Here is a 25,305-nt window from a genome sequence, read left to right as displayed (position 1 = left end):
TTCACAGGGCACCCCGCCAACTTTGCAAATCAGAAGGCGGTCACGGCACGCACCTCTCTGTGAGACGAGGACGGGAGCGTGGGGATCGCCTCGTCCACGCTGGCGAGCAGGGTCCTCAGCGACAGGCCCACGTCCTGCGGAGAGAGCGGCGACACAGTCACTCGCGGCGCGACGCTCGCGCCCGAGTCCCGCCGCACGACAGCGGCACACCACAAGCAGCGCGCACGCACCGCACCGCCGGGTGCGTTCGTGGCGAGTCGGCGCCCTCACCTTGACCATGGCGACGTACTCGTCGGGCGCGGCGGGCTGGATCTTGGCCGACATCTCAAGCACGGCCTTGACGAGGGCCGTCACGTTCTCGTACACCTTGTCGTTGGTGCGGTCCAGGTCGGCCGTGGGGGGCGGGGTGATCTCTTGTGGGGGGGTCTGAGTCACACACGCACGACGTTTCGATTGTAACTCTGGTGGGGGGCACGGGGGGGCAGTGCAGGGGGTGGAGGGGGGCAACTCAACTCCTCGTGAATGCGTGACAAGAAGGAAATCACGCCACGAGCTCTGCGTAATGTCCACGTTAGTATGTAACGCCTATTCGTCTATGTTATTCAATGTTTTCCAACTAGGGTTGAGAGTATTTATGCATTAGGCTGTCTGTCATCTCTCTGTCCGTTATGGGGAGGGGGTGGGCACCAACTGATTAAATACAGTGAAAGTTGGATATGACACCTTGTATAAGCACAGTTCTCATACGAGTGTAATGCGGGCGCGGGCGACCTCCCGGATGTGACGTCACGGAGAGGTGGAGTTAGGTGACGTGGGAGGAAAGGTTAAGGTTCTTAAGGGAGGAGACCGGAAGAGGAAGGCAGAACGAGTGGGACTGGACCAGAGTAAGGCCACGTGGGCAAAGCCAAGGGGTGGCAGCGGCGGCCAGCGGTGGCCAGCTAAGGGAGCAGCCAGCGGAGCTGCGAGAGAAGACAGCGGTGGGGCGGCTGGAGAGAAGGCGGACGAGGAGCTGCGGGGGAACACAGCCGGCGAGGCTGTGTGTGAGGGAGAGGCTACGAGAGCGACGAGAGGAGAGAGAGGCTGAGAGAACGACGAGGGGAGAAACTGCAGGAGAGCAGTATCAGTGTCAGTATAGAGTCTTATAGAAGGACAGCCGTGCGGGTTAAGAGAGAAGAACCGAATAAAGGACACCAAGCCAGACATCGTGGTCGAGTCCTTTATTACATTGGTGTCGGAAGTGCAACGGCATGTCGAAACAAGTGAGAAAGAAAAATGTTCCAGCGCCGGCATCGGCTTCTTCGTCCGAAGACGAAGACTTCCCTCCAAACATGGATCCTGCCAGGGTGGTGGAGGAGAGCCCTGCTGAAACGAGTGCGGGGACGGGAGTGGAAGATGTAGCCACAGTGTCAGGGCCGCCGACACCATCAGACGCTGATCGGCGATGGCTGCAGGTGGCTGAGCAACTGGAGACTCTCAAGGACGCCCTGGGCCAATTGTGTCATCTCGTCACCCCAAGCACGGCGACGGAGAGAGCGGAGAGTGCTCCACAGGCCGCCACGGGTTCTTCACTCCCGGCGCCATGGGCCACGCGGCAGGAGGCCGCCATCTTGCGCGTGCCGCGGCGGGAATCCGCCATCTTGACCACGCCGCGATTCGACGCCATTTTGAATTTGCCTCCGGAGGAACCATCGGCGGAGGGCGGAGTGAAGCGAAGTCGGAGTCGCCATCTCACCACGGTCAAGGAATTCGCCATTGGGGGCGACTGGAGCGCTTTCGCCTGCAGATTTTTAGCGGCGGTCCGTTCTGCGAGATGGACCGATGCTGAGGCCTTGGAAGTGTTGCCGACTCTTCTGGACGACGAATCTGTTCGTTTTTTTCGCTCCATTAAGGCCGAGAAGAAGAGGACATTATATGGAGTTTTTCAAGAAATGGCCGACGCCTACGAGCCACCTGACGACGCGCATCGGCGATTCGCTCAACGACAACGAGCGCCCGAGGAGTCGCCTGTGGCGTACAGGGGTGCAGTGCTTGATTTGGCTATGGCCGCGTATCCAGATACAACACCTGACCTGCTCGAGCCTCTCATCTTGGGCAAGATGCTCGAGCTGTCGCGGGATCTTGGGATTCCCATGCCGGTGTGCGGGCATGAGAAGCTCACCTCCCGGGCGGCGGCGAAATGTCTGGATGCACAATTCAACCTACGACGATGGAAACAGGTCACGGCGTGGACAGGGGGGCCCGTCGCGGAGGGTGGCGCTCTGGGTTGGGACCCTACGAAGTCGGTATACGTGCCGGATGAGCGGGGCCCTCAGGAGCTGACGGCCGCCTCGGTGCCATGGTCAGGCCGCGGTGGACCGGCCTCTCGTGCTGCACCGCCGATACGCGGGCGGCGCGATGCAAGGCCTGCGCTTCGGCGCAACGACGCCGATTGCTTCCGCTGCAGACGGAAGGGCCACTACGCGAAGGACTGCTGGGCCCGCATCCCGGGTCCGCCACAACAGGAGGCCTCATTACCGGCCAAGCCGCCCAAGGATCCACCGAAACAGGCAAGTCGGCACGCACCAGACACCCGGCAAGGCTTTACACCTCACCCATCACCTTCGTTGTGCGGTCATAGTGTTGTTGTTAAAGAGGGACCTTCGACGGGGCCTTGTCGCTCTGTGACGCAGTGGCGCAAATTGGCACGGAGGGTTGTTGCGGCCGCTACGGGTTCGTCCACCGTGCCGGGGTCTATACAAGGGGTGGACGTGCGCATTTTGGTCGATTCCGGGGCGTCCGCGACTATTATTTCGGATGTCATTTTTCATCTGTTAGGCATCCCACCCGGGGCCGTGCGTCCGGTTTACGGGTCGTGCGTCGCTGCGAACGGGGGTAGTATGGGCATCGTGGGCCAGGTGGACGCTAAAATATCTATTGGGGATGTGTCGGCCTCGGGCGTTGTGTTGATTTCAAGATCCTTGGCAGTTCCCTGTTTATTGGGCACTGATTTTCTGGCTAAGATGCCTATTTTGATCAAAATTAATGAGAATTGTATTGAACTGCCGGGTGGCCGTCAAATTTCGTTTCTGCCGTCGCCCTGGGGGCGACCTGCTTCGGCCGTACAAGTGCAGGCGCTATCCGTGGCATCTGTTGATATTCCACCTGGTTCACAGATGCTTATTCCCCTGCGGTATCGGAAGCCCCTGCCTGGTCGGCTGGGAGCGGTTGGGATCTTGTTGTCACCTTCAGCCTCGATAACGGCCGGATCGGCGCTGGTCGGAGCGCAGACCATCGTCCGGCCAGATCAATTACCGTTTTTGCAGGTGCTCAATGCGGGTACGGAAAATGTCTGTGTCCCAGCCGGCACGGTTGTGGCACATGCCACCACGGCATTTACGGCTCACGATTGTTCGCATAGCCAGGGAGTGGTTGCTGGTGTTTCCGAGCCTGTGGCTTCGGATGACCGCTGGATTGCTAGCTTATGTGACGGAAATTCTTCCCTGTCTGTGGATCAACGGGGTGCGCTTCATAAATTGTTATTGACGTATTCCGATGTGTTTAGCTCCAATGATTTGGATTTGGGACGCACCTCATTGCTTCACCATCACATTGCTACAGGCGACGCTGCCCCTATTCGGTTGAATTCGCACCGAATGAGTCCGGCCGAGCGAGAACACGTTCGGGGGGCAGTGGAGGATATGTTGGCTGCGGATATTATATCGCCGTCGAACAGCCCATGGGGCGCGCCTGTGGTTTTGGTTAAGAAAAAGGATGGCAAATTGCGATTCTGTGTTGACTTTCGAAAATTGAATAAGATATCGGTGGCAGATGCGTATCCCCTGCCGCGTATGGACGACTCCCTCGACGCATTGTCGGGGGCTAAGTATTTCTCTACACTGGACCTCTCTTCGGGATTTTGGCAGCTTCCCCTTGACGAGCCCTCACGGGAGAAGACCGCATTCCGTACGCCGCAGGGGTTGTTTCAATTTAACTGCCTGCCGATGGGGCTGAATGCGGCCCCTGCCACATTTCAAAGGCTCATGGAACTCGTTTTGACGGGGTTGCAGTGGGAGACATGTCTCATATATTTGGACGATATCATCGTCTTCAGCCGCACATTTGATGAACATTTAAGGCGGCTGGAGACGGTGTTCGCGAGGATGCGCTCCGCGAACTTGAAATTTAAACCAAAGAAATGTCACCTACTGCAACGGTCCGTCCGTTATTTGGGGCACATCGTGAGTGCTGAGGGGGTGTCTACGGACCCGGAAAAAACGGCGTGCGTCCGAGATTGGCCGACTCCGGTCACCGTGGGGGATGTACGTCGCTTTCTGGGATTTGCCTCGTATTATCGAAGATTTGTACCGAATTTTGCGACCATCGCGAGGCCCTTGCACCTCCTTACGGGTAAGGGACGTAAGTTTGCGTGGGGACCGCCGGAAGAGGCGGCCTTTCAGAGTCTGCGTAATCTGTTGGCTACCGCCCCAACATTGGATTATCCGGATTTCAATCAACCGTTCATTCTTGATACGGATGCGAGCGACACAGGTATTGGCGCGGTGTTGTCTCAGTCTAAAGGGGGCGTAGAGCGCGTCGTTGCGTATGGTAGCCGGGTCCTGTCGCCCGCGGAAACACGCTACTGTGTCACTCGCAGGGAACTCTTAGCCGTTGTTTTTTTCCTACGTCAGTTTCGACCGTACCTGTACGGCCGTTCCTTTATCGTACGTACGGATCATGCGGCCTTGCAATATGCCCTTAAAATGGATCAACCTTCCGGCCAGCTGTCGCGTTGGTTGGACACGCTGCAAGAATTTTCATTTCAAATTCACCATCGTAAAGGGGTGCGCCATGCGAACGCAGACGCACTTTCTAGGTTGCCGCAGCGCTCCCCTTGCAAATGTGCGTCGGGGACGCAGAGATGTGCGCCCAGCCTACCCCCCCCTCAGCCGGTGGTATTGGCTGTGGAGAAGTCGGATGCTACTGTGGAACCGGGGCCGACTGATGGGGTTTTGAATCTGCCACGGTCTGTTTGGATAAGGGAGCAAATGATGGATGAGTCGTTAGTGTCCTTGCGGAAGCGATCCAAAGTGGAGGTTGGGGGTCCGGTTACGGAGGGTGCGCCGGAAACCGCGGTCCGAGATGGTCTGCTTATGTGGAGGGAAAGTCTCCAGGAACACTGGCGTCTAGTGGTGCCTGCGTCCCTCCGATACGAGTTGATTAGAACTCTCCATTGTGACACGCTATTACATCTGGGTGTGCAGAAGACCTTGTTGACGTTGCAACGTCATTATTTTTGGCACGGCATGTCGACGGATGTCGTGGGGCACGTCCGCGCGTGCCCTGACTGTGCCCGGCGTAAGCCTCCTAAACATCCTTATGTGCCACCCTTACAGTCAATTCGGGTGTCTCGGGTCAATGAATTGGTGGCACTGGACATTTTGGGACCTTTCCCACCTTCGGCGAGGGGTAATAAATATTTGCTGGTCGGGGTTGAGTACCTCTCCCGTTGGCCGATGGCCTGGCCGTTGCCCGATCAATCGGCCGCGGCCATTACCGACGCCTTTTTGTTCGGATATGTTATGGACAAGGGTGCGCCGGAGAGACTCCTTACGGATCAGGGCCGAAATTTTTCTTCGAAATTATTGGCGGAAGTATGCGCGGGCCTAGGGACTAAGAAGGTCCGGACATCCCCATACCATCCGCAAACGGATGGTATGGTTGAGCGGCTAAACCGGACATTGTCTGCCATGCTGTGCCACACGGTGAGTGAGCAACAATCGGATTGGGACCTGCACATCCCGGGGGTGCTTTCGGCGTACAGGATGACTCCTCATGCGGCTACGGGTTATTCGCCATTTTACCTTATGTATGGTCGGGAAAACGTGCCGCCAATGGATGTGCAGATGGGAACCGGTGTGAGGGGACCTTGTAAACCGCTTCCTGACTACATTCGGGACACTGTTCGCCGGGTCTCGGAGGCGCGGGAGAGTGCCCGTGTGGCTACGGCCAAAGCTCAGGCCCGAAATGAGAGGTACGCACGGCGTTCCAAAGGGGAGTGCCCCTGGAAGGTTGGGGACCTGGCCTGGCTCCATTGCCCGCAGGTGCGGCCGGGTACCTCTCCCAAATTTCACAAACCTTGGCGAGGGCCTGTCCGCCTCATTGAGGTTCCTAATCCTCAGTCGGCGCGTGTTCAAATTGGTTCTCGCCGCTGGTTTGTTCACACGTCGCGCTTGAAACCGTATGTTGCTCCCCTACATGATGCATCATCTCCCAATGTTGCCTTGCCGGGGTCTGTTGCTGCCGACTCTCCCCCGCCTGCGTCCATTGATCTTGCTAGAGCGCCTGTCGTACCTGTTCCAGGCAGGCCGGCCTTGACACCGGAGGGGACGAGGCGCTCTGCTCGGAGGGTGCCTGCCAGATCTGCGGGTCCTTCGAGCCCTGCAGCCCTTCCGACCCCGCTGCAGACGCATCCGCGGGACAAGCCCAAAACTGATCCTTCAAGGACACGGGACGTTGGTGGACTTCCAACAGCGACAGGGGGATTTCACCCTGTCGCTCCTCAAACTCAATCACGTTCCCGTTCCGCGGATGGGCCGCCGACCGTCCGGGACGGGCCGGCGACCCGCACACGCTCTAAATCCCTTGTGTTTCGTTGATTGTTATGTTGTATTGTTCTTACTGTGTATTTATTGCCTGCTTCTGCTACGTTATTGATTGTTGAGTTGTGTTGATTGTTCTTACTGTTATATTGCATGCTTGGTGTCCTTTGGTGTGTTACGCTCGGGTTCGCCCGCATTACTGTTGGTGTTGTTCAGCCGAGGTCGGCTGGGTTTTTCTCCACGGGGGAGGGTGGTGTAATGCGGGCGCGGGCGACCTCCCGGATGTGACGTCACGGAGAGGTGGAGTTAGGTGACGTGGGAGGAAAGGTTAAGGTTCTTAAGGGAGGAGACCGGAAGAGGAAGGCAGAACGAGTGGGACTGGACCAGAGTAAGGCCACGTGGGCAAAGCCAAGGGGTGGCAGCGGCGGCCAGCGGTGGCCAGCTAAGGGAGCAGCCAGCGGAGCTGCGAGAGAAGACAGCGGTGGGGCGGCTGGAGAGAAGGCGGACGAGGAGCTGCGGGGGAACACAGCCGGCGAGGCTGTGTGTGAGGGAGAGGCTACGAGAGCGACGAGAGGAGAGAGAGGCTGAGAGAACGACGAGGGGAGAAACTGCAGGAGAGCAGTATCAGTGTCAGTATAGAGTCTTATAGAAGGACAGCCGTGCGGGTTAAGAGAGAAGAACCGAATAAAGGACACCAAGCCAGACATCGTGGTCGAGTCCTTTATTACACGAGTAACACATTCTTACATTCCACTGGTGGTTAAGAAGTCTAACGGCGGCTTCCGATAGAAGCACACGACTTAAACTAATGCACGTTGGGAACGGTAGATATAATCCATGCTTACGCATGATTTGTCTGACGTTTTTTATTGTATTCATATTCAACAGCTAGGGGAAGAGCAAGCACGTGGGCTATGCAGGTTGGAAATAACATGCTGCATCAAAACATAAAAGCGACTGTTAGTCTCTATAAGAGCGATAAGCATGCACAACTATTGCTAAAAAGCTCAAAAATAGGAGCAAGGTCAAAATGACACGCAACAATGAAAAGGCCACGTCGGGACAAAGCAGCGCACAGCAACACACGGCTCTCGGCTTACCCTCCAGAGCTGGTAGGCACGCAGATATCGGTAGCAGCGGCACAGAGCAAAATAAAAGAAAATATAATTTAACATTAGTCACGGGCAGACAGAGGCATTTGCGTAAAATTTGCACAAACACGGGAAAAACAAGCTCGATTCAACGGCGACAGATGCAGGTGGACGTCATTAGAAGGTCGGCATGTTTGAGCGTTAGCCCAGTAAACGTAACCACCCGGACAGAGAGCACGGAGCATAGCTGATGACATGCATTGTAAAATAGCAAATGTTGGATTAGAAAAGCAATTAAAACATAATGCTCATGCAAAGGGTAAAAATAATTCATTTGTTCGGAATGTCCTTTTGCAAACATTCACATTTCATTACGAAATGATTTGCATGAAAGCAAACCTACATACTTTACATCCCAGTTTACAAGACCCTGCTGCCGTGTCATATCAACTTCTGCCATTCTGCATAAATTGTCGTTCGTGTCTGTGCACCTTGAATTTACACAAGTGTGAAAGAATTTTCCGAAAGCAATTGCCAATCTTGTTCTGATCTGTCGAGCATCCAATGCCAAGCGATTTTGCGAACCAAAATCTCAACAACTGATGAAGCGCAAAAAGGGAACAGCAAGCCGCAACCAACGGGATTTCTTTTTTTTTTCACCACATGGGTTTTTGCGTTTGAGCTCTACGGCTCTGCCGCCGTCTAAGTTTGGTTTGTACCGCGTGCCGTTCGAAGAAGCTCGGGAGCTAAACGGACATGACAGCGTACAACCATAAAAACACATCGGAGAGGAATAATTGACCAAAAAGTTTCTGCAGATGATTTGTCGAGAGGCCTGCACGGCAGCCGCAACGTCTGCGAGCCTGCAACATTTGGAAGACCAAGTCTCCCACATCAATTCCAAGTAATTTCATTAAGTGATGCCAAATGCCTTGTAAGACAAACCACTCGTGAAACCCAAAGCTATTTTCAGATGTGAAGCCACACTAGGGTAAATGCAAACCCAAGGAATAGGGACATTGTGTGTGTGCACGTGTGTGTTCGTGTGCAGAATTGTGCCTTAGCAGACAACACTCAAAAAGACAACATTTTAAAAACCTCTATGTTCTTGGTAACAATTATGGGGGGGATGTTTGCACTTTTTAATAAAAAAAAAAATCCAAATTGAATTTGATTGTGGCACTGGAATAATGTTGAAATTTTCATGAGGTAGGTCAGAGTTCACGAGAATATTACAAGGAAATATATTCGGAGACAGCACCCGCAACTCGCACTGTTGGCCTCTTAACCTTAAAGTCAATCCCAGATGAATTGCTGCCAGCATAAAAATGTTTCGTGAAATTAGGATGCTTGTCGACAGACAAAATAATTATTTCTCGCCCACCGCTTTGATGGAGGGGAGCGTAGGTGGGGGGCGGCACTATAGACTGAACAGTGAAGATTGGCTCTTGAATCAATTACTTCAAATTGATGAAATTACTTCATTTGTCGCAGCCCTTGTGAGCACAGGAAGGCACGGGAACAAACCGGCCTCGTGTACCGCACGCACAGCTCGAGCGAAATCCATCGGGAGGACCTCGCGATTGATAACCAATAGAGTCACCGTGCTCTGGGAACAAGCGCAAATCAAAGACGTGACATTGACAACTAGGCAACTGGGCTAGGGCGGGGGACACTTCGCTGGAGGGGGAACGACGGCCGATGGATGAGAATGGGGTGACACCAGGGGTGGCGGCGGCTAAGGGAGGGAGAGGAATTGGATCACTTCACGTGCCGGAGATGGATGGTAGCAGCGCTGGGACCGTGAGCGATTGTGATGGCGTGGGAAGGAATTTCGCCCAGTAGTGGATGGGGCTGATGATGATGAAAGGCCCATGGCACGCGCTGCGGTGACGTGGCCGGGCCGTCGCATGCTTGCTGCGTGTTGCAGGAGTTCACGCCGTCTGCTACGCAGCAGAGGTTACTGATCCCGTGGCATCATTTGAAAAGAAGAAGGCCATGTATGATAGGTGACACGGTCCAGATTTGATCGATAACTCGCAAATTGCTTCAATGAAAAACACCACGTAGCAACATCGACCCCTACTGGCAGATTAATGCCCATTTTCAAGCTGGTGCTGAGTACACCTTTGTGCCACATTGAGACAGCTGCCACTGGTAGTACCCCTAGGCCAGAGACTGCAGCAGGGCAGCATTGGTATGGTCGAGATGTTAGGCCGAGGAATTTAAACACGTTTTCCATTCAAATGCAAATCCCTTCTCTGTAACCGAGACTGTCAGGCAGGCCGTTGTCATCCTCAACTGAGTGCAGCTGGGATTTGAGCACGTGGTGCCAAGGGTAGGGCCCCCCACCCCTCACCTTAGGGCCCCCGTTCTGGGCTTCGGGGGCGGCGGTCACCATGGCGGGTAAGCCGGGCGGCTGGGTCGGGGCGCCCGGGCGAGGCGGCTTCCTGGGCGGCGCCGGCGGTTCTGACATGGTCGACCAAGGGAAGGCAAGGTTTCACACTCGGCGAGCCACATTCACGTTCACCTCGCTTCATCTCAGAATCAGCATCTTTATTTAAGACTGCAGGAATCCGACGAGCTGCTAAGCTCTTTAAAACTCAGATGTCCGGTCTTAAATCAGAAGGCTCCTGTCGACCCCAACCGTCGGCCGAATACACGGCGGGGCACCGACGGCAACGCACGTTACACACCTCGAGGGATCTTTACACATTGCAGTAGAACCCCTCTTAATGACCACCCCTGTTAACAACTAATCGCTTAACGACGGGCCTCCATAGAGCGCAATGTGTTCGCTTCCCGACCATTCCCCTGTTAACGACGGGCTCACGACGAGCACGCGACCGACATTTTCGGCCAATCGGCGAGCTACAAAGTGGTATGACCAGGCCTCGTCCAATCAGCGACATCTATTCATGAGCGTTTGGGGCATTGTTTCCATTCAGTGTATGCTGCGCTTTTGAAGTGGAAACATGAATTGCAAAACGACCAAATCACGTAATGACCGTTTTCGTGGAACCAATTACCGAGGGGTTTAATTGTACAAACGTTAAGTGAATTTCGTGGAAATTGTATATTTCAATGTGGCCATTAAATAAGCCAATGCCCGAGGTTTTTTTTAGCAACTTGTGCCAATATTGTATAATTACTGTGAACCCATCAAGGAATATAACACACATTGATAAACGTAGAAACTGTCGAGTTTTGAGAACTTCACCCTTGTAAAACTGTTCAGAAATTAAACCGGATGCGTGACAAATGAACCACTCACCGGGTTTTCCCACTGGCTGATAGACGGGTTGGTGTTCGGAGCTCTGTTGCAAAGCATACGTTCGAAACGATGAATCGGTGAAATATAAACAAAGCATTTAAAACCCAACACAAGAAAAAAGATAGGTGTGAAACTGCGTCGGCGGTCATGCACGAGCATAAATAACAGAACCTTGACACGTTCAGTCAATAACGCTGCCCTAAAGAGGAAAATATATAACAATAGCCGATGTTTGGAGCAACGGCCGTTCTTCATAGCAGAGAGAGCAAAATAAAATAAGGTTGAAAATGAATTTACAGCCCGATTGTTCGGGGTAACAAGGAGGAGGGGGGTGGCCCAACTAAAACACGGATGAAAGCCAAAACATGCGTAATTTTAGGGTGTCAAACAATATTTAAACCATTTACCTCCGTAGAATGGGGGGGATGGGAAGACAGTTTTGCCGAATGTTCTTATTGTTTCTTAGAGTAATCGGTTTGCTCGCTCGATCTGGGTAGCTAAGTGCGCATCGGGCCATTGATCCCCGACGAGTGAGGAGCGGCTAACAACAAAACCGGCACGTGAACATTACATTTTTTTGTCGCAAACACGATTAATCCGCAACCCGGATATAATCCGCGGGTAAACCGGGAGTTGACTGCACTGGGTGATTGTTTAGGGTCAGGTCAGGTCACAGCACCATTCCGCGATATCCGCTGTCGTGAAGGCCGTCACTGTTCCGGGACGTCCAGTGATCTGGTTTCTGGAGAAAGAAAATCTTGATTTAACGAGAAAGAAAAACCATGCGTGCGCATGGATTCTGTAACACTTTCCAACGTGTGTTCGTCCAGGGCAGAATGTAACCGCTAGCAACGACGCTTGCTGTCGCGCGAGGCCCCGCAAGGAGGCAGCGCGTCTGGAGGCCACGACGAGATGGCAAGGCTCGGATAGCGGGGGCTCTGCCGGGGAGGCGTGGGAAACGCCTTGAGTCGATATCGCCGGATTTCTCGACACGGTCGGTCCCCTAAGTGCAATGTAACTTTACGCAAACGAGCGCCGTTCTTATTGGATCACCATTACGTGCGTTACCACGCCCCAAAGTTAAAGGCAGACGGACAGAGCTAATGCTTTTGAGCTTAGTTGAAAAGTGTAAAAAAAGGAACTGCCACAAAACTTAAATAACAATGTTTGGGTTTAACTACAGACTCTCTACAAGAGGAAGGGGGAAATTCCAGTCCAGCTCACACTCGTTTGCACCTGATGAGCTAAATGATGACGTCACCCTGCTGCTGCTGCTCTATTTAAGACCGGGAGCAAGAGCAGAGCCTCACCATTCTGGCGAATTGCCCGATGATGCTGGATGCAATTACCAGCGAAACGTCGTACTCAAAAAATTGTAAATGTTGTGGTTTCACTCTTCCTCACACTGGTGGGCTAAAGTAGTAAACTATTTGTCTTTTGTCAACGTGACACTTTTTTGCTGATTGGCCGTGTCGGGTGGTGGAGGGTTACGACACATTTATAAATAACGCGATCTAACCCAAAAACGTTCATTATGAATAATATTTTGTCGCGAAAGCCTACGTGTTAAACTCACACTCGTTTCTCGTCGAGAATCATAAGCTACAGTGCTGAACAGAATGTATTACTGCAGTCTCTAGAAAAGCCTGACACCCAGCAAATAGAGAAGTCTGCATGGCATTGCACTCAACCTATAAATAGCCAGTATCCAGACAAGGATGTGCTTTAGCCTTGGGTTTGGAGTATAATTAGACTTAAGATAACATCCAGCCTTAACGGGAATTATTACCATTCTCAAGAAGGTTAGGGGAGGCTGGACTTAGATGGTGCGGGAATTTGTTGAGAAACTACAAACAAGGTACAACGAGAAGGGCAATGGAGATGACACTGGTACAGAGCTCAGGGAGCAGAGGGAGACCGAGGGTGAGGGGGGAGGACGCGGTGGAACGAGATACGAGGACAGTGGACGTGACTCGCGAAGAGGCGCAGAATAGAAGCATGCGGAGGAAGAAAATCTGAGGAGCTGACCCATTGTTAAACTAAACTATGTTTTATTTACCAGGTAACCGCCCACTGACAGCTCTTGTTCAGAAGCGACCTGGCCACAAATTATTGCACAACGAAGTGACTTATCACGTGGAAATTTATACCAACCAAATACTCTGAACGCACATGGATTCTAAATGTGGAGGGAAAAAACCAGAGGACTCGTAGAAAAATCCACGCGACCACGGGGAGTACATGCAAACTCCAAATATACAGCAGGCTTCAGGGTCGAGCCTACGATCTCCTGTATACCAGGCGAGGTAGTTAACATCTCGCCACCGTGGTGCCCCTTGCAACAATGGGATGTCTAATTTAGAAGATAACATCCTAAGTCGATAACCAATGCGCACCAAACATCCCTGGCCCCCAAAAGATTTTGCTCATGCAACCATGCATTCGAGCGAAGCAGGACAGAGTTTGTACCAGAAGTCGTTCCTCATTCTCCAGCCACTTCTCGTCGGCAACCATATCCTGCTGCTGCTGATGCAGCCGTTGCTCCAGCAGCGCTTGCTCCAGCTCCATGACCCGGCGAGCATGCTCCGGTCCGTCGTAGGACTACCGGTAGAGAAAATACGTTGCTCAATATTAGGCGCCTCGTAGATTTCCGCGGTTGTGCTGCATGGCTATCCCGACATGTTTTTGTTGGGGTAGCGCAGAGTTTTGTTCGCCACGATGTCCGAAATTTCGGAAGAAGCTGCCAGAAGCGACGAGCAAAACGTCGGGAAGTCGTGCCAAACACCCGCAACTCGAAAACACATCGGAGAGCTGGGCACTGAGCTGGACGCTGCTCAATATGTGCATCTGTGTTTGCTGTGAAGCTCCCAAAATCACTCACTTACCAAAGTAAACAAACGCAGGTGACAGGATTCACTGCCCGGGGGCTGGGTGGAATGATGCGGTGCACAATAAATACTTTTACATGCAGAGACAAATATGGGAAAACGGCGGTGATGCCTGCTTATTTATTTTGTTACTTATATTCCCTCTAAGGACAAGTCCACAATTATTACGTAGTTAAGCATGTAAGAGCCGTTCGTATTTTTGTTGCCGTGTCTTCCTTCGCCAAACAACCCCCGCCCCCCACCCCACGTTCGCTGGCACCAGAACACACCTCGCTGCTGATGGGGCGTGCAGGCGAGAGCTCGCCCGAGTGTGGCTGGATCCAGGTGTCACTCAGGGGACCCGTGCTCTGGTAGATGGGCCCCGCCACAGCTGGCATCGCCACCGAGGATCCCACCGCCTACGGGATCAACAGATTTTGCAAGCTGCTGCTGCTGCTGTTCATTCATCAAGCACAGTCGGCCAAGGACCGTTGCGTCAAGCGTGTAACCTCTTGCGACAGCATTCACGTAAATCGCTCTTGCTGCCATACCCCGGCATCTCGAGTAATTTGTTTGATCCACGGATCACGGGGGTGGCGCCATTCCTTTGAGGGTTGCAGTCCACTCCGAACGTCGACCGCCAATTGAAGTGCGCAATCTGCTGCAGGAGTTTGCGCATCAAGGAGGGGCTGCTACTGCTGATAAACAACTATGGTCAGCTTCCACACCATGATTTCCCAGAGGCGTAAACGCACGGGATTATAATCGTCACACGTGGACTATGGGGTTATCAAACGCGCACCATTACAGGCATCTTCAGCTTGAAAAAACAGCTGAACATCATTTAATGTTTAGACCCTCGATACAATTCAAGGTCTGGGTTGACTCATTAGTTGGGGGGGGGGGGTGGCGAAGAGTCCTCTTCTGCTTAAACTCATCGCCTAAACCACAGAGAAAAAAATCAATTTGACAAAGGATAACATAGCGACAGAAGGCAGAGGAAGACGTGGTAAGAGACGGAAGCGAGATGAAACTAGAGAATTCGGAGGCCGCGACTGAACAAGAACAACGAAGGAGAGGAAGCAACGGAAGAAAACAGGAGAGGCCATTTCCCGGGATTGGGAAGTTACAGGCCAACAACAACAACCTCATCGATAATTTCACCACAGGTCAAATGAACCGCTCGAGTCAAAATATGCACGTAGTTGTGTGTGGCGAAAGCTTGAGAAATTCAATTGCCCGTCACGCGGCTTAGGCCCCGAAGACCACGTTCACATTTTCTTTACATTTATATTCCAATCGTGACCGTGAGCGAGCGTACCTGGTGATGGTTCATGTGGGGGTGCACTGGGCTCCCGTGGGACATGTCCACCACTCGACCTCCTGGAAACGCCGGTCTGCTTGGCTGGAAATGTAAAGCGTTCATTCATTCATTCACTCGCCCACTCACTTATAAAACCAACAAAAAAAATGTTTGCTCGTGTTTACAGCTCGAGGCATGAACATTAAACAGTCGCTATAATTAATGAATTGGTAGTCCGTGACAACTAGGGGCTACACAGTGACGAGATATAATCTCCCTTGCCTGGTATACAGGATAGTGGGTCTGATCCCGACCCTGACACTTGTATATTTGGAGTTGTCATGTCTCTCTCCCCGTGGTCATGTGGATTTTCTCCGAGCCCTCCGGTTGTTCCTTCCGCATTTAGAATCAACATGCGTTCATGATATTTGGCCGCTATAAATATTTCCACATCGTTGAGCTATCAGTTGTGGCCAAGGGTGGCTTGTGAAAAAGAGTTAGATCGCTCAGTGGGGCCATACCTGGCAAAATAAAATAGGTTTAAAAAAATATTACTAGAGAGTGGCTGCTAGACGCTGGGAGAATTGATGGAAACTGCTCAAGTGTAAATACACAGATATGCGTCGTACAAAAACAGACACTTGACTTTTGAAAGCCGAAAATAGCTGGGGGGGAAAATAGGCATTTCCACAAAAGTCAAGAGTGTGGAGGCTGCTGTGTTTGCTGCAATTGTTTTTTGATTTCCCATCGATCAGCTCCCAAATGCAAACAACACTTCACCTAGTCATACGCGGAAAAACATAAAAAAATATATATATTTCAAGAAAATATCTCCATACAGTAATGACTTTGATATTGTGATGGGCCCACGCGGGAGACAGGCAGCCCGTCACACGGAGAGGAAAAAAGGTAGGTCTTGAGCCTGGATTTAAACAAGGACAGGGAGTCGACAACACGGACGGCTCGGGGAAAGAGTTTTAGACAATGGGGGCAGCATAGGAGAATAAACGATCTCCCACTGAATGAAGGTTGACTGGAGACATGAAATGAACGTCATTTAATTGGCTACAAAAATATGTTTTAAAGGCTTGGTTGCTTGAGTGGAGAGTACGTGGAGGGGAGTAGAGTGAGTAAGAGGAGAGAGGGAGGAGAATCTTGAAGAAGGTGAGTTCAATCTTCATATTTATCTGGGATTGCATTGGGAGCCAGTGGAAGGATTTGAGTTTTCGGGCAGAGTAATCTTGGATACGGGGGCCACGGTGGTGAGACGTTAACTTCCTCACCTGGTATGCAGGAGGTCGTGGGTTCAATTCTGACCCTGATGCCTGTATGTGCGGAGTTTGCATGTGTCTCTCCCTATGGTCAGGTGGATCTTTCTCCGGGTCCTGTGGTTTTTCCCTCTTCAGTTAAAATCAACATGCACTTAGAGTGTTTGGCTGCTATAAATTTCCACGTGAAAAGCCACTTCGTTGAGCTGTCATTTGTGGCCAGGTCGCTTCTGAAAAAGAGCTAAGAGCTCAGTGGTTCTTAACTGGTAAAATAAAAATAAAATGAGTTTCATAGATCAATATGGTAACAGCCAAGTGGCTGCATTTTGCATCATTTGGGAGTTTGGAGGCCGACGTCGGAGTCGGGGAGACCACAGAGGAGAGGGCTGCAACAGCCGAGTCAAGACGCGGCGAAGGCATGCGTGGGAGATGTTCCACAGACAAAGGTTAAGATGGTCCCTGCAGAAATAAATATAGCCTAGACCTGGCGAGGAAAGCCGCCGGCAAATGAGGTTCAAATGCTCTTACTTTAGGGGGTGCCTCGTCGGCCCCTCCGGCTGTCCACGGCGGCGCTATCCGCCGATGATCCCTCTTCTGGCGGTCCTCCTGCTGGGTCTTCTCATCCTCGTAGATGTCGCTGCACCCAGCAAGGCCACAAGCGTGCGGTCCACGGAATGCCAGCGTGGGTCAGTTACAAACCGTGGCGCCGTCACCGCAAGGCTATGTTATAGCATCGTTGTTTACCCTTTCCCAATCTGATGACGTACGTGTGCGTGTACAGTGGCGATGTTTGCACACCGCACCAGGTACTCATTTTAGTCAACGTAGGGGAGGGCCCAGGATCGGTTCAGATAATCGTCACCGGTGTTGGCCATGAGCAGGAATCGAACTCGTGTCACCAGGTTCGTAGCGTGCTAACCGCTACAGTACAGCTCCCCACCGACCGACACACACGCGCACGCCCGCGCACCTTAGCTGCTGCTTGAGGTCGAGGAAGCGCGGCCGCTTGCTGGGGTCGTAGGACCAGCACTTGGTCATGATGCTGTAGAGAGTGGGCGGGCAGTTGTGAGGCATGGGCAGCCTCTCGCCGTTCTCGATGCGCCCGATGATATCGTTGTTCTTGACGCCCTGGAAGGGCTTCACTCCGAACATGAGGATCTCCCACATGCACACACCTGCAAATGACAGCAACGGCTGGATTGGCTTTGGCCGACGAAGCTTGTACTCATCTTATTGCGAGTTAAAACGTCATGCCTATTCACGTACGTATGTATGTAGAAATACTATCGCACCGAACGTAGCCAACTGTGCTAATCGGATGTGCGGGGGAAAGGACAACAAACTAAACACAGAAAATTACTCTTTGGTTCTTTTGGTAAAGTCACGTAGGAAGAAAAAAGTAAATAAATAATAGATCACGACGTTTCTTTCTACGTGACTTTACCGAAAGAACCAAAGAGTAATTCCTGCAGTCACGAAAGCTTCAAATCAAGATGAAACACAGAAAGCATTTAAAAATAAAAATTCAATGCAGATTTAAAAATGCATAGCTCCAGTGGCTTCCAAGTATTGTAAGGAAGAGCGTTCCAGATGGCTACAGAAGCGAATCTGAAAGCGCGTGATGCAGTGACCGTCTTAGTTCGATGGCTAGCCAAAAGCCACTGCCACGATGATCAGAGTTCGCGTGATGTTTTATGTTCCTTGACGAGATCAGCAAGGTATTGTGGTTTATTTGTGGCAGGCACTTTGTGTAATGAGTGCGACCCTATAATGTATACGTGGGGCTCGGCGAGCACTGGACGGACACGGTCGAATCTTGCAGTACCCGTCACAACACGCGCCAGAGAATTGTGTACACGCTGCAGCTTGGTTTTAACAGACGTCCCGTATAGTCACGTAGGGGCTAAGGCGCCAGTATTCCCAGTTGAGGAACACATGGAAAGTCATGAAGCAATGAAAAAAAATCCGAGTTATTACATTGGATCAACATGCCAGCTTACCGAACATCCAGACGTCACTGGCGGAGGTGAACCTTCGGAAATTTATGGATTCAGGGGCCATCCACTTTATCGGCAACTTCCCTTTGGAGGCTGTGAAAACATTTTTTAAATGTGTTAATATTTTAGTCCGTTATTTTGAAAAAGCAGCTTATTTATCCCAAAGGAGACCTTGAGAAACAAACCACTTTACAAAATGTCTCAGTGCAGAACGTTAAATAATACATCCATTAAAATAAAACCATTGGGCTAAAACTTTATCTTCGGCACGCCGATGATGAATTAATCATCGGATTTTTCGAGTGCGATGATCGATTGCGCTTTAAGAAAAAAATATTTAAACTTAACAATCCCGACGTACTACTTACGTACACGCAATCGACCAGGAGCCAGCAGGAGGCCTCTCGCAATCACTAGGCCTGCTCAGCTGTGCCATCGGATGTTTCACTTCAGGAAACGAATTCAGTGCCAACCCCCCCCCCCCCCTCGGAGCTCAACGTCGGGCGTCGTACCCAACGACAGGGTGGGCCACGACCCCGAAATTGCAACGGAGAAGGTTCTCTGCACCTCGCAATTCATCACCAACAGAGTCGCGCTCCTTTGACCGGGCGGGTAATGGGCACCCCGTCGGGCGATCCCCCGCCGGCAGCAGGCAGTCAACAACCCGCCGCACGCGGAGGCATACTAATGTTACAAATAATCGTTGTTGTCGCTTATTCACTGCCTTTTCACAATGTTTCAAGGCGTAAGGACAAAGATAATGAAGAAGACAACGGGTGGGGCAAATAGGGGGCCGAGAGGAACAAAGTACATTTTAAGAAAGCTATTGCAGATGTGCATTTAGTCAGCACTTAATATATCAACAAAATATCTGAGAGGCCAATATCCAATGGTAGGGTGCTCAACAAGTAGGGAGTTCCAGAGAAAAATTCCTGCGACCACGGGGAGAACATTCAAACTCGAAATATACAGCCGGCGTCAGGGTAGGGATCAAACCCACGACCTCCTGCATACCAGGCGAGGGAGTTAACATCTTGGCACAGACAACCAATGCAACGATGCATGCGACAGCAGACGCGCGGGAAGGAAAAGGAGGCGCACACAGTGCAGAGCGAGGAACCGTGGTGCAGACACGGTGTGGTCGCGGTGCGGACGCTCGCCCCGTACCCTTGTAGTAGGTGTCGTCCTCCATGTGCCGCGACAGCCCAAAGTCGGCGAGCTTCACGCAGTCCGCCGACGACACCAGCACGTTCCTCGCCGCAATGTCTCTGTGGTGTGGCGAAGGCAAGACACAAACTCGTCAAGCGTCAGAATCATCAAAGTATGTATTTATGCTGGAGGAGGAATCCTAAAACTATTTTTTACTTTACCAGGTAAGGCCCACTGAGCTATGCAGCTCTTTTTCGGAAGCGACCTGGCAACAAATGATAGCTCAACGAAGTGGCTTATCATGTGGAAATTTACAGCATCCAAATTGTAGAAACGCATGCTTCTAAATGTGGAGGGAAAAACCGTTGGACCCACAGAAAAATCTACGAGACAACGGATAGAGATTTGCAAACTCCAAATATACAGGCGTCAGTCGGGATCGAACTGACAACCTCCAGTATATCAGGCGAGGGACATAACATCTAGCTACCGTGAATCCAATGGGCTATAAAGCTCTTTGTCTTAGATGTCCAGTCGAGGCTGGTCACAATGCTACAACAATAAACAAAACAAAAACACGATTGGAGTCGTCAACGTAGGGGAGGGCCCAGGATCGGTTCAGATAATCGTCACCGGTGTTGGCCATGAGCAGGAATCGAACTCGTGTTGCCAAGTGTAGGTAAGGTAACCAAACGACTAAACTAAATGTGTGGCTCCTTTTATGAGGATAGCGATTTGTTTTTTGACAGACTGCCCTATGCCACTGGGCAAGTCTCGAGAGCACTCTTCCACGCGATTTCAAAACATTTGAAAGGGCACCACCCAGTGGCAGCACAAGCTGACTCGGCACCCAGCCTGCAAGCGGGCATCAGTCTTGCGAGCCGGGGACAATGTCTACTGCTGCTGCTGCGAGTAATACCAATTGTGGTAATTATTCTCAATGCACCGCTTGATAAAGGCATTTCTCCCTGCCGTGTTGGTCGCGGAGATCGGTTTTTTGACGACACGGGTTGGTGGCGAAGAGGAGGCTCAGGATGAGGGGCAGATATCACCCACGACCGATGTTAGCCGTGGCCGAGATTTAGCATCAGTTTGTTGCGCGGTTGGCTACGTACGGTGCGAAAGAAGTTCAACATACATACATACATAGCGCGCTCACCACCGCACTTATCGCTTCATTCTAGAACCAAATAACCGAGCTAAATAAAAATGCACACACGTTGCATATTTTTTCCATGAAAAAGAATACAACAAAATACCTTAAGAAACTAAAAGGTGCTCTTGCAAGTTTGGACTTAAAAATAAGCAATAAATATTTCAAGTAGGACGTCCACCAAAGAGGCGGAGCAAGAAAATCAGTGAGCGTGCAGAGACGAGGTGGACTATTATATTGCAGGATCACGAGAGATGGTGGCGGCATGGGGAGGACTTCATCCAGTTTTGGATTGGCCACGGCTGATTATGACGACGATGATATGTTGTAGTAATAGGTTTTTACCCTTTCAACTGGTACAAAAACTGACACCTTTATACAAGGCATCATGTTTGCAATAACCACAACACAAGCAGTCAAAATGCAAACAAAAAGAAACAACTCTGATGATGATAATGATATGCACTGTCCTTGAAGTTGATTGGTCCACACCCGAGACAGCTTTTCTTAGAGCCTAGTCTCCATTGGTGTTGGACCAGATGACGCCAAAAAGCGTACAGTGCATATCATTATCAGAGTTGTTTCTTTTTGTTTGCATTTTGACTGCTTGTGTTGTGGTTATTGCAAACATGATGCCTTGTATAAAGGTGTCAGCTTTTGTACCAGTTGAAAGGGTAAAAACCTATTACTATATTTTGCCACTGGTAAAGGAGGTCTCATAATGATGATCATGTTGAACGATATTTGCAAAACCTTTCCAACACGAATATATTTCAAAACGTTACACCAACATAGGAGCGTGCACTCGTTACCTGTGCACGATCTTTTTGCTCTCCAGGTAGGAGAGGGCCGTGCTGAGCTGGTAGATGTAGAGAATGAGCGTGCCCAGGTCCAGTGTGTAGCAGTTTGACTGCAGGTACGAGCGCAGCTGCAAGCAAACAACAAGAGAATGACTCGCCAACATCCTCAAAAGACAAAGATCCCCATATAGCCCTCTACGGGCTCTTGGGGCAAGTGCTGTTAGCGAGCAGCACCTACCAAGGCCGGCATAGCGCACGAGGGGTGTGTGTGGGGGGTTATCAACGCCACGCCTGGCCACCATTGTCTCTCTAGTGTTCTGCTTACACACCACAGAGAGTCCTCATTTAAGGCCAAGTCGACCTAGGGGAGGCCCAGGACGAGTTCAAATATTCACCACGGTTATTGGTCATGAGCGGAAATTGTACTGGTGTCGCCGGGGTCATAGCGTGGTGCGCTAACCACTACACTACCGCCACCGACCCACGTCCCCACAGCGGACAACGCACAGGGCACAAACAGGTTAACAACGGGCATCACATCGGATCAAACTCCATTTTCATACAGCCTTGCAGATAACGACAAATGAAGTTCCAGGGCAATTAATACTCATTAATTCTTCCATTACTGACAAGCTCTGTGAATCGATATAAAATAGCAAAGAGACAATTAGTGGAAATTGCTAAGACGAAACGTACTTTTCTTTTAAGTTGCGTTAAAAACGGTCACGGCAGAAACCGCCGGCAAAAGATCTTCCGTGTCACAGGCTGCGCTATTTACCTCCCCGTACTTGCACAGCTCCATCACGATCCATATGGGCGGGTCCGATATGACGCCGATCAGCTTGACGATGTGCGGGTGATCAAACTGCCGCATGGTGTCTGGTGTTCCCGCAAGCCGAAGCACAACAGTCAATGCACAAAATTATCCTTTTACTGGCAATTTCAAAACCAGGACAAGAATCAATAGTGCGAGTGTATGCCTAAACGAGTGACATTCACGTTGCTTCTCTGTGACGCATTTTTTTGAAGGCCGTTGTCAATCCAGAATCAGAATATTTATTTATACTGGAGGAATCCGATGAGGTATAAAGCTCTTTTTCATAGAGGTCCAGTAGGGGTGGGTCACAACGTTACAACAAACAATACAAAAACACAATTGGAGTGCAAAGTATAGGACAGGTAAACAAATCCCTTAAACATATATAAATAAAAGTAATTTTTTCTAAATCTTACCAGGTAAAGCCCAATGAGATATTAACTTATTTTTCATAAGTGGCCTGGCCACAAATGATAGTTCAACAAAGTGGCTTATCATGTGCGAGTCGTGGGGGTTGTTTGACCATACTTCACCATGCCAGTTAAGGCAGGTTGGTGTAGGGGTCTTAGGCTGGTTCACATCTCACTCGGCATTGATGTTAGCCATGGCTGCGAATCAAACTCAATGCTGTGGGCTTCAACGCTCCGTGCACTAACCGCTGCACCACTGCTTCACCCTCCCTGAGCAAATGAATGGCCTCAATGATTTATTTTCATTTAGGCCGTGCGCCCAGTGGGATGCGTGTGGTAGGTTGCTGTGTTGGACAGCCCTTATCCCAAGCAATAGGCGATAAGGGGCCTCCGGGATAGGGGTATAAGGGGCTAGGCCATGAGATAAGGGGACATCAGGAATGTGGGATAAGGGGTGAGGGCATGGGATAAGGAGCCTCCGAGAATGTGGGATAAGGAGCTAGTGCATGCGGTAAAGGCCCTTCAGGAAAGTAGGATAAGGGACTAAGGGCATGGGATTAGGGGCGAGGGGCACTGGATAAGGGGCCTCTGGGAATCCCACGTAGCTACTTACACGCCTCTTGAAGAAACTTCTCCCGAACGCTGTCCGAACAGCTCTCCTTGCACGTCTTCACAGCCACCGGCATGTTCGGGTCGCTCTGTGTGCACATACAAAAGCATTCGGCATAGGGAGATTTAATTGGGGGGGGGAAAAATTGCGTATTAAAAATAGAAAATGCTCGACATGTGGGAACGACATATACAGCATGCGCCATCGGTGTATGCATCAATAATTTAAACAACGCACGTAGTAATAATAACGAAAAGACAACCGCCAAAATAACACGGACAATTTTTTTTTACACGCGCAGGGTGTGCAACAAATACATTTTTTATATATCCGAAGAACATTAATAACGTAACAAAGACGGTACACGGTCAGCAAATGTAAATGCCTGTTCCGACTCACTGGTTCCTAACCTCACATGCATAATTCATTCATTCATTCTGCCAGCAAGGAAAAAAAAATAGAAGAGCAACACATTGTTTGGTGTGTAATCCCGGTTGAGGCACGCACGTCCTTATAAGGTATCCAGTGCCTGCCCAGCTACACGGGGAGGCTCATTAGGCGACGCATACGTGCACGTGGGAAGGGAAGCTCACCGGACTCTTGTAAATGCCCTTGTGAACATCTCCAAACTGCCCTTCCCCTATACACGTCACCAACTCCACCTCGTCCCGAGGGATTTCGTAGTCCCTTGCTGCACGAAACAAACAAGCAAGCGAATGAACACAAGCGCAAGTGCTCGGGCACAGTAGATGGGACGCACTTTAAGTGCACACCTGATATGATTAACCGCTCCCAGTTTTCTGTGGAGCCAAGAGGGCATTTCATGGGAAAATGTAAGCTAGGCTTGACATTTTGCAGTCTCATGCCATTTTAAATAACTCCGATAACAAAGTGCAAATTTCTGCACGTGCATACAGCAACACTTTGGGATGTTCCTCGACTCAGTCGAAATGTGCCAAAGGTAAAAAGAAGCTCGTCATGCTTTCACATATCACAAGGCGATGGGGGGATCCTACATTTCACGATGTGTCTGCGTGTTTACGTATGTCTGGGTTGGGAGCGGGCGGGCGAGCGGGCGGGTGGGAAGGGGTTGCGGGATAAAAAAAAAAACAAAGAACCGTATCAATTACATTTTTGGATGCACGAAGCTCACAACACAACACATGCTTTCTTCCCAGCATAAATCAATAAAACAATAATGTAAAAGCGCGATGCTTTGTACGAACGGCACGAGCAAACGGAACGAGCAGTTGTGTTCGTAAGGAGCGAAGCCCATACCTTCAACTATCCCACTGCTTTCTGCATTGCCATTCAGGGGAAAATACCAAAGAAAGAAGTCCAGTTTATGTTTCTACCAACCCTTGCACAGAGACCGGATACACATAGCACTACAGAAGCATCGCAAATACAAGAAAAATATACACGGTCAGTTTGCAGTGAGTGTCTCGAGGAGCTGGAAAGAATATCGGGGCTCTCAGCATTGCAAAAGCCAGCGCTTCAATTACTGGAAGCCAAACTGGCAAATTAAGGGAAGACCGCGTGTCGCGTCGCGGTAATGATCTCCGCTGTGCCATGGCGGCTCGGCGGATTTGCTGCCGAGACCGCACAACCGGGGCCAAGGAGCAGCTGCTTGGCAAACCCTGCCCGTGACAGGAGCATGGCGGGGGTTGGATTGAGGGAGGGCGGGGCGCCCTGCCCGTAAAGCTGAAGCCGCCATATGGAGTCGAACATCGCGACCGTCGGCGAAGACACCGCGAGGATTTGCGGCAAACGTGAGGATTGGTGGGGGGGTCAAGGAAAGAAATTAGCGGTGGATGCGTGCGATTTTTTTAGTTGCCAAGCTCTTCGCCTCGATTCTCTCGCAGCGAAAAAACTGGCGGTGGGACGGCTCAATGGCCTCCACCCATGCGAGCGGCGAGCCACCTGAGATCCGTGTGCCGAAGAGCACCACCGTCGTACGAATCACCTCTCACGTGTAGGTCCCCCCC

General features: G+C 51.0%; 1 protein-coding gene across 8 annotated transcripts in view; it reads right to left on the bottom strand.

The window, feature by feature from the left end:
* Nucleotides 1-25,305, bottom strand: part of LOC133352972 (focal adhesion kinase 1-like) — a 73,976-nt gene that overhangs the window by 4,102 nt on the left and 44,569 nt on the right. For 4 of the 8 annotated variants that reach the window (XM_061569012.1, XM_061569015.1, XM_061569016.1 and 1 more), the window contains 17 exons: nucleotides 24,596-24,616; nucleotides 23,911-24,008; nucleotides 23,321-23,405; nucleotides 22,259-22,359; nucleotides 21,493-21,608; nucleotides 19,546-19,646; nucleotides 18,382-18,471; nucleotides 17,352-17,556; nucleotides 16,910-17,018; nucleotides 15,132-15,215; nucleotides 14,101-14,229; nucleotides 13,413-13,544; nucleotides 11,623-11,685; nucleotides 10,944-10,986; nucleotides 10,029-10,138; nucleotides 271-426; nucleotides 54-134 (listed from right to left, as the gene is read on the bottom strand). In XM_061569012.1, the coding sequence (XP_061424996.1) occupies nucleotides 54-134; nucleotides 271-426; nucleotides 10,029-10,138; nucleotides 10,944-10,986; nucleotides 11,623-11,685; nucleotides 13,413-13,544; nucleotides 14,101-14,229; nucleotides 15,132-15,215; nucleotides 16,910-17,018; nucleotides 17,352-17,556; nucleotides 18,382-18,471; nucleotides 19,546-19,646; nucleotides 21,493-21,608; nucleotides 22,259-22,359; nucleotides 23,321-23,405; nucleotides 23,911-24,008; nucleotides 24,596-24,616 (1,724 nt within the window). The remainder of the gene's footprint in view (nucleotides 1-53; nucleotides 135-270; nucleotides 427-10,028; nucleotides 10,139-10,943; nucleotides 10,987-11,622; nucleotides 11,686-13,412; nucleotides 13,545-14,100; nucleotides 14,230-15,131; nucleotides 15,216-16,909; nucleotides 17,019-17,351; nucleotides 17,557-18,381; nucleotides 18,472-19,545; nucleotides 19,647-21,492; nucleotides 21,609-22,258; nucleotides 22,360-23,320; nucleotides 23,406-23,910; nucleotides 24,009-24,595; nucleotides 24,617-25,305) is intronic. The other 4 variants (XM_061569014.1, XM_061569017.1, XM_061569019.1 and 1 more) reach the window with 2 other exon arrangements.

This window comes from Lethenteron reissneri, chromosome 42, assembly GCF_015708825.2.
Source record: "Lethenteron reissneri isolate LAM-NWPU_2019-01 chromosome 42, ASM1570882v1, whole genome shotgun sequence".
Classification (NCBI taxonomy): domain Eukaryota; kingdom Metazoa; phylum Chordata; class Hyperoartia; order Petromyzontiformes; family Petromyzontidae; genus Lethenteron; species Lethenteron reissneri.
The sequence above is the reverse complement of the archived record's forward strand: the minus strand, read 5'-3'. Positions and strand labels throughout refer to the sequence as shown.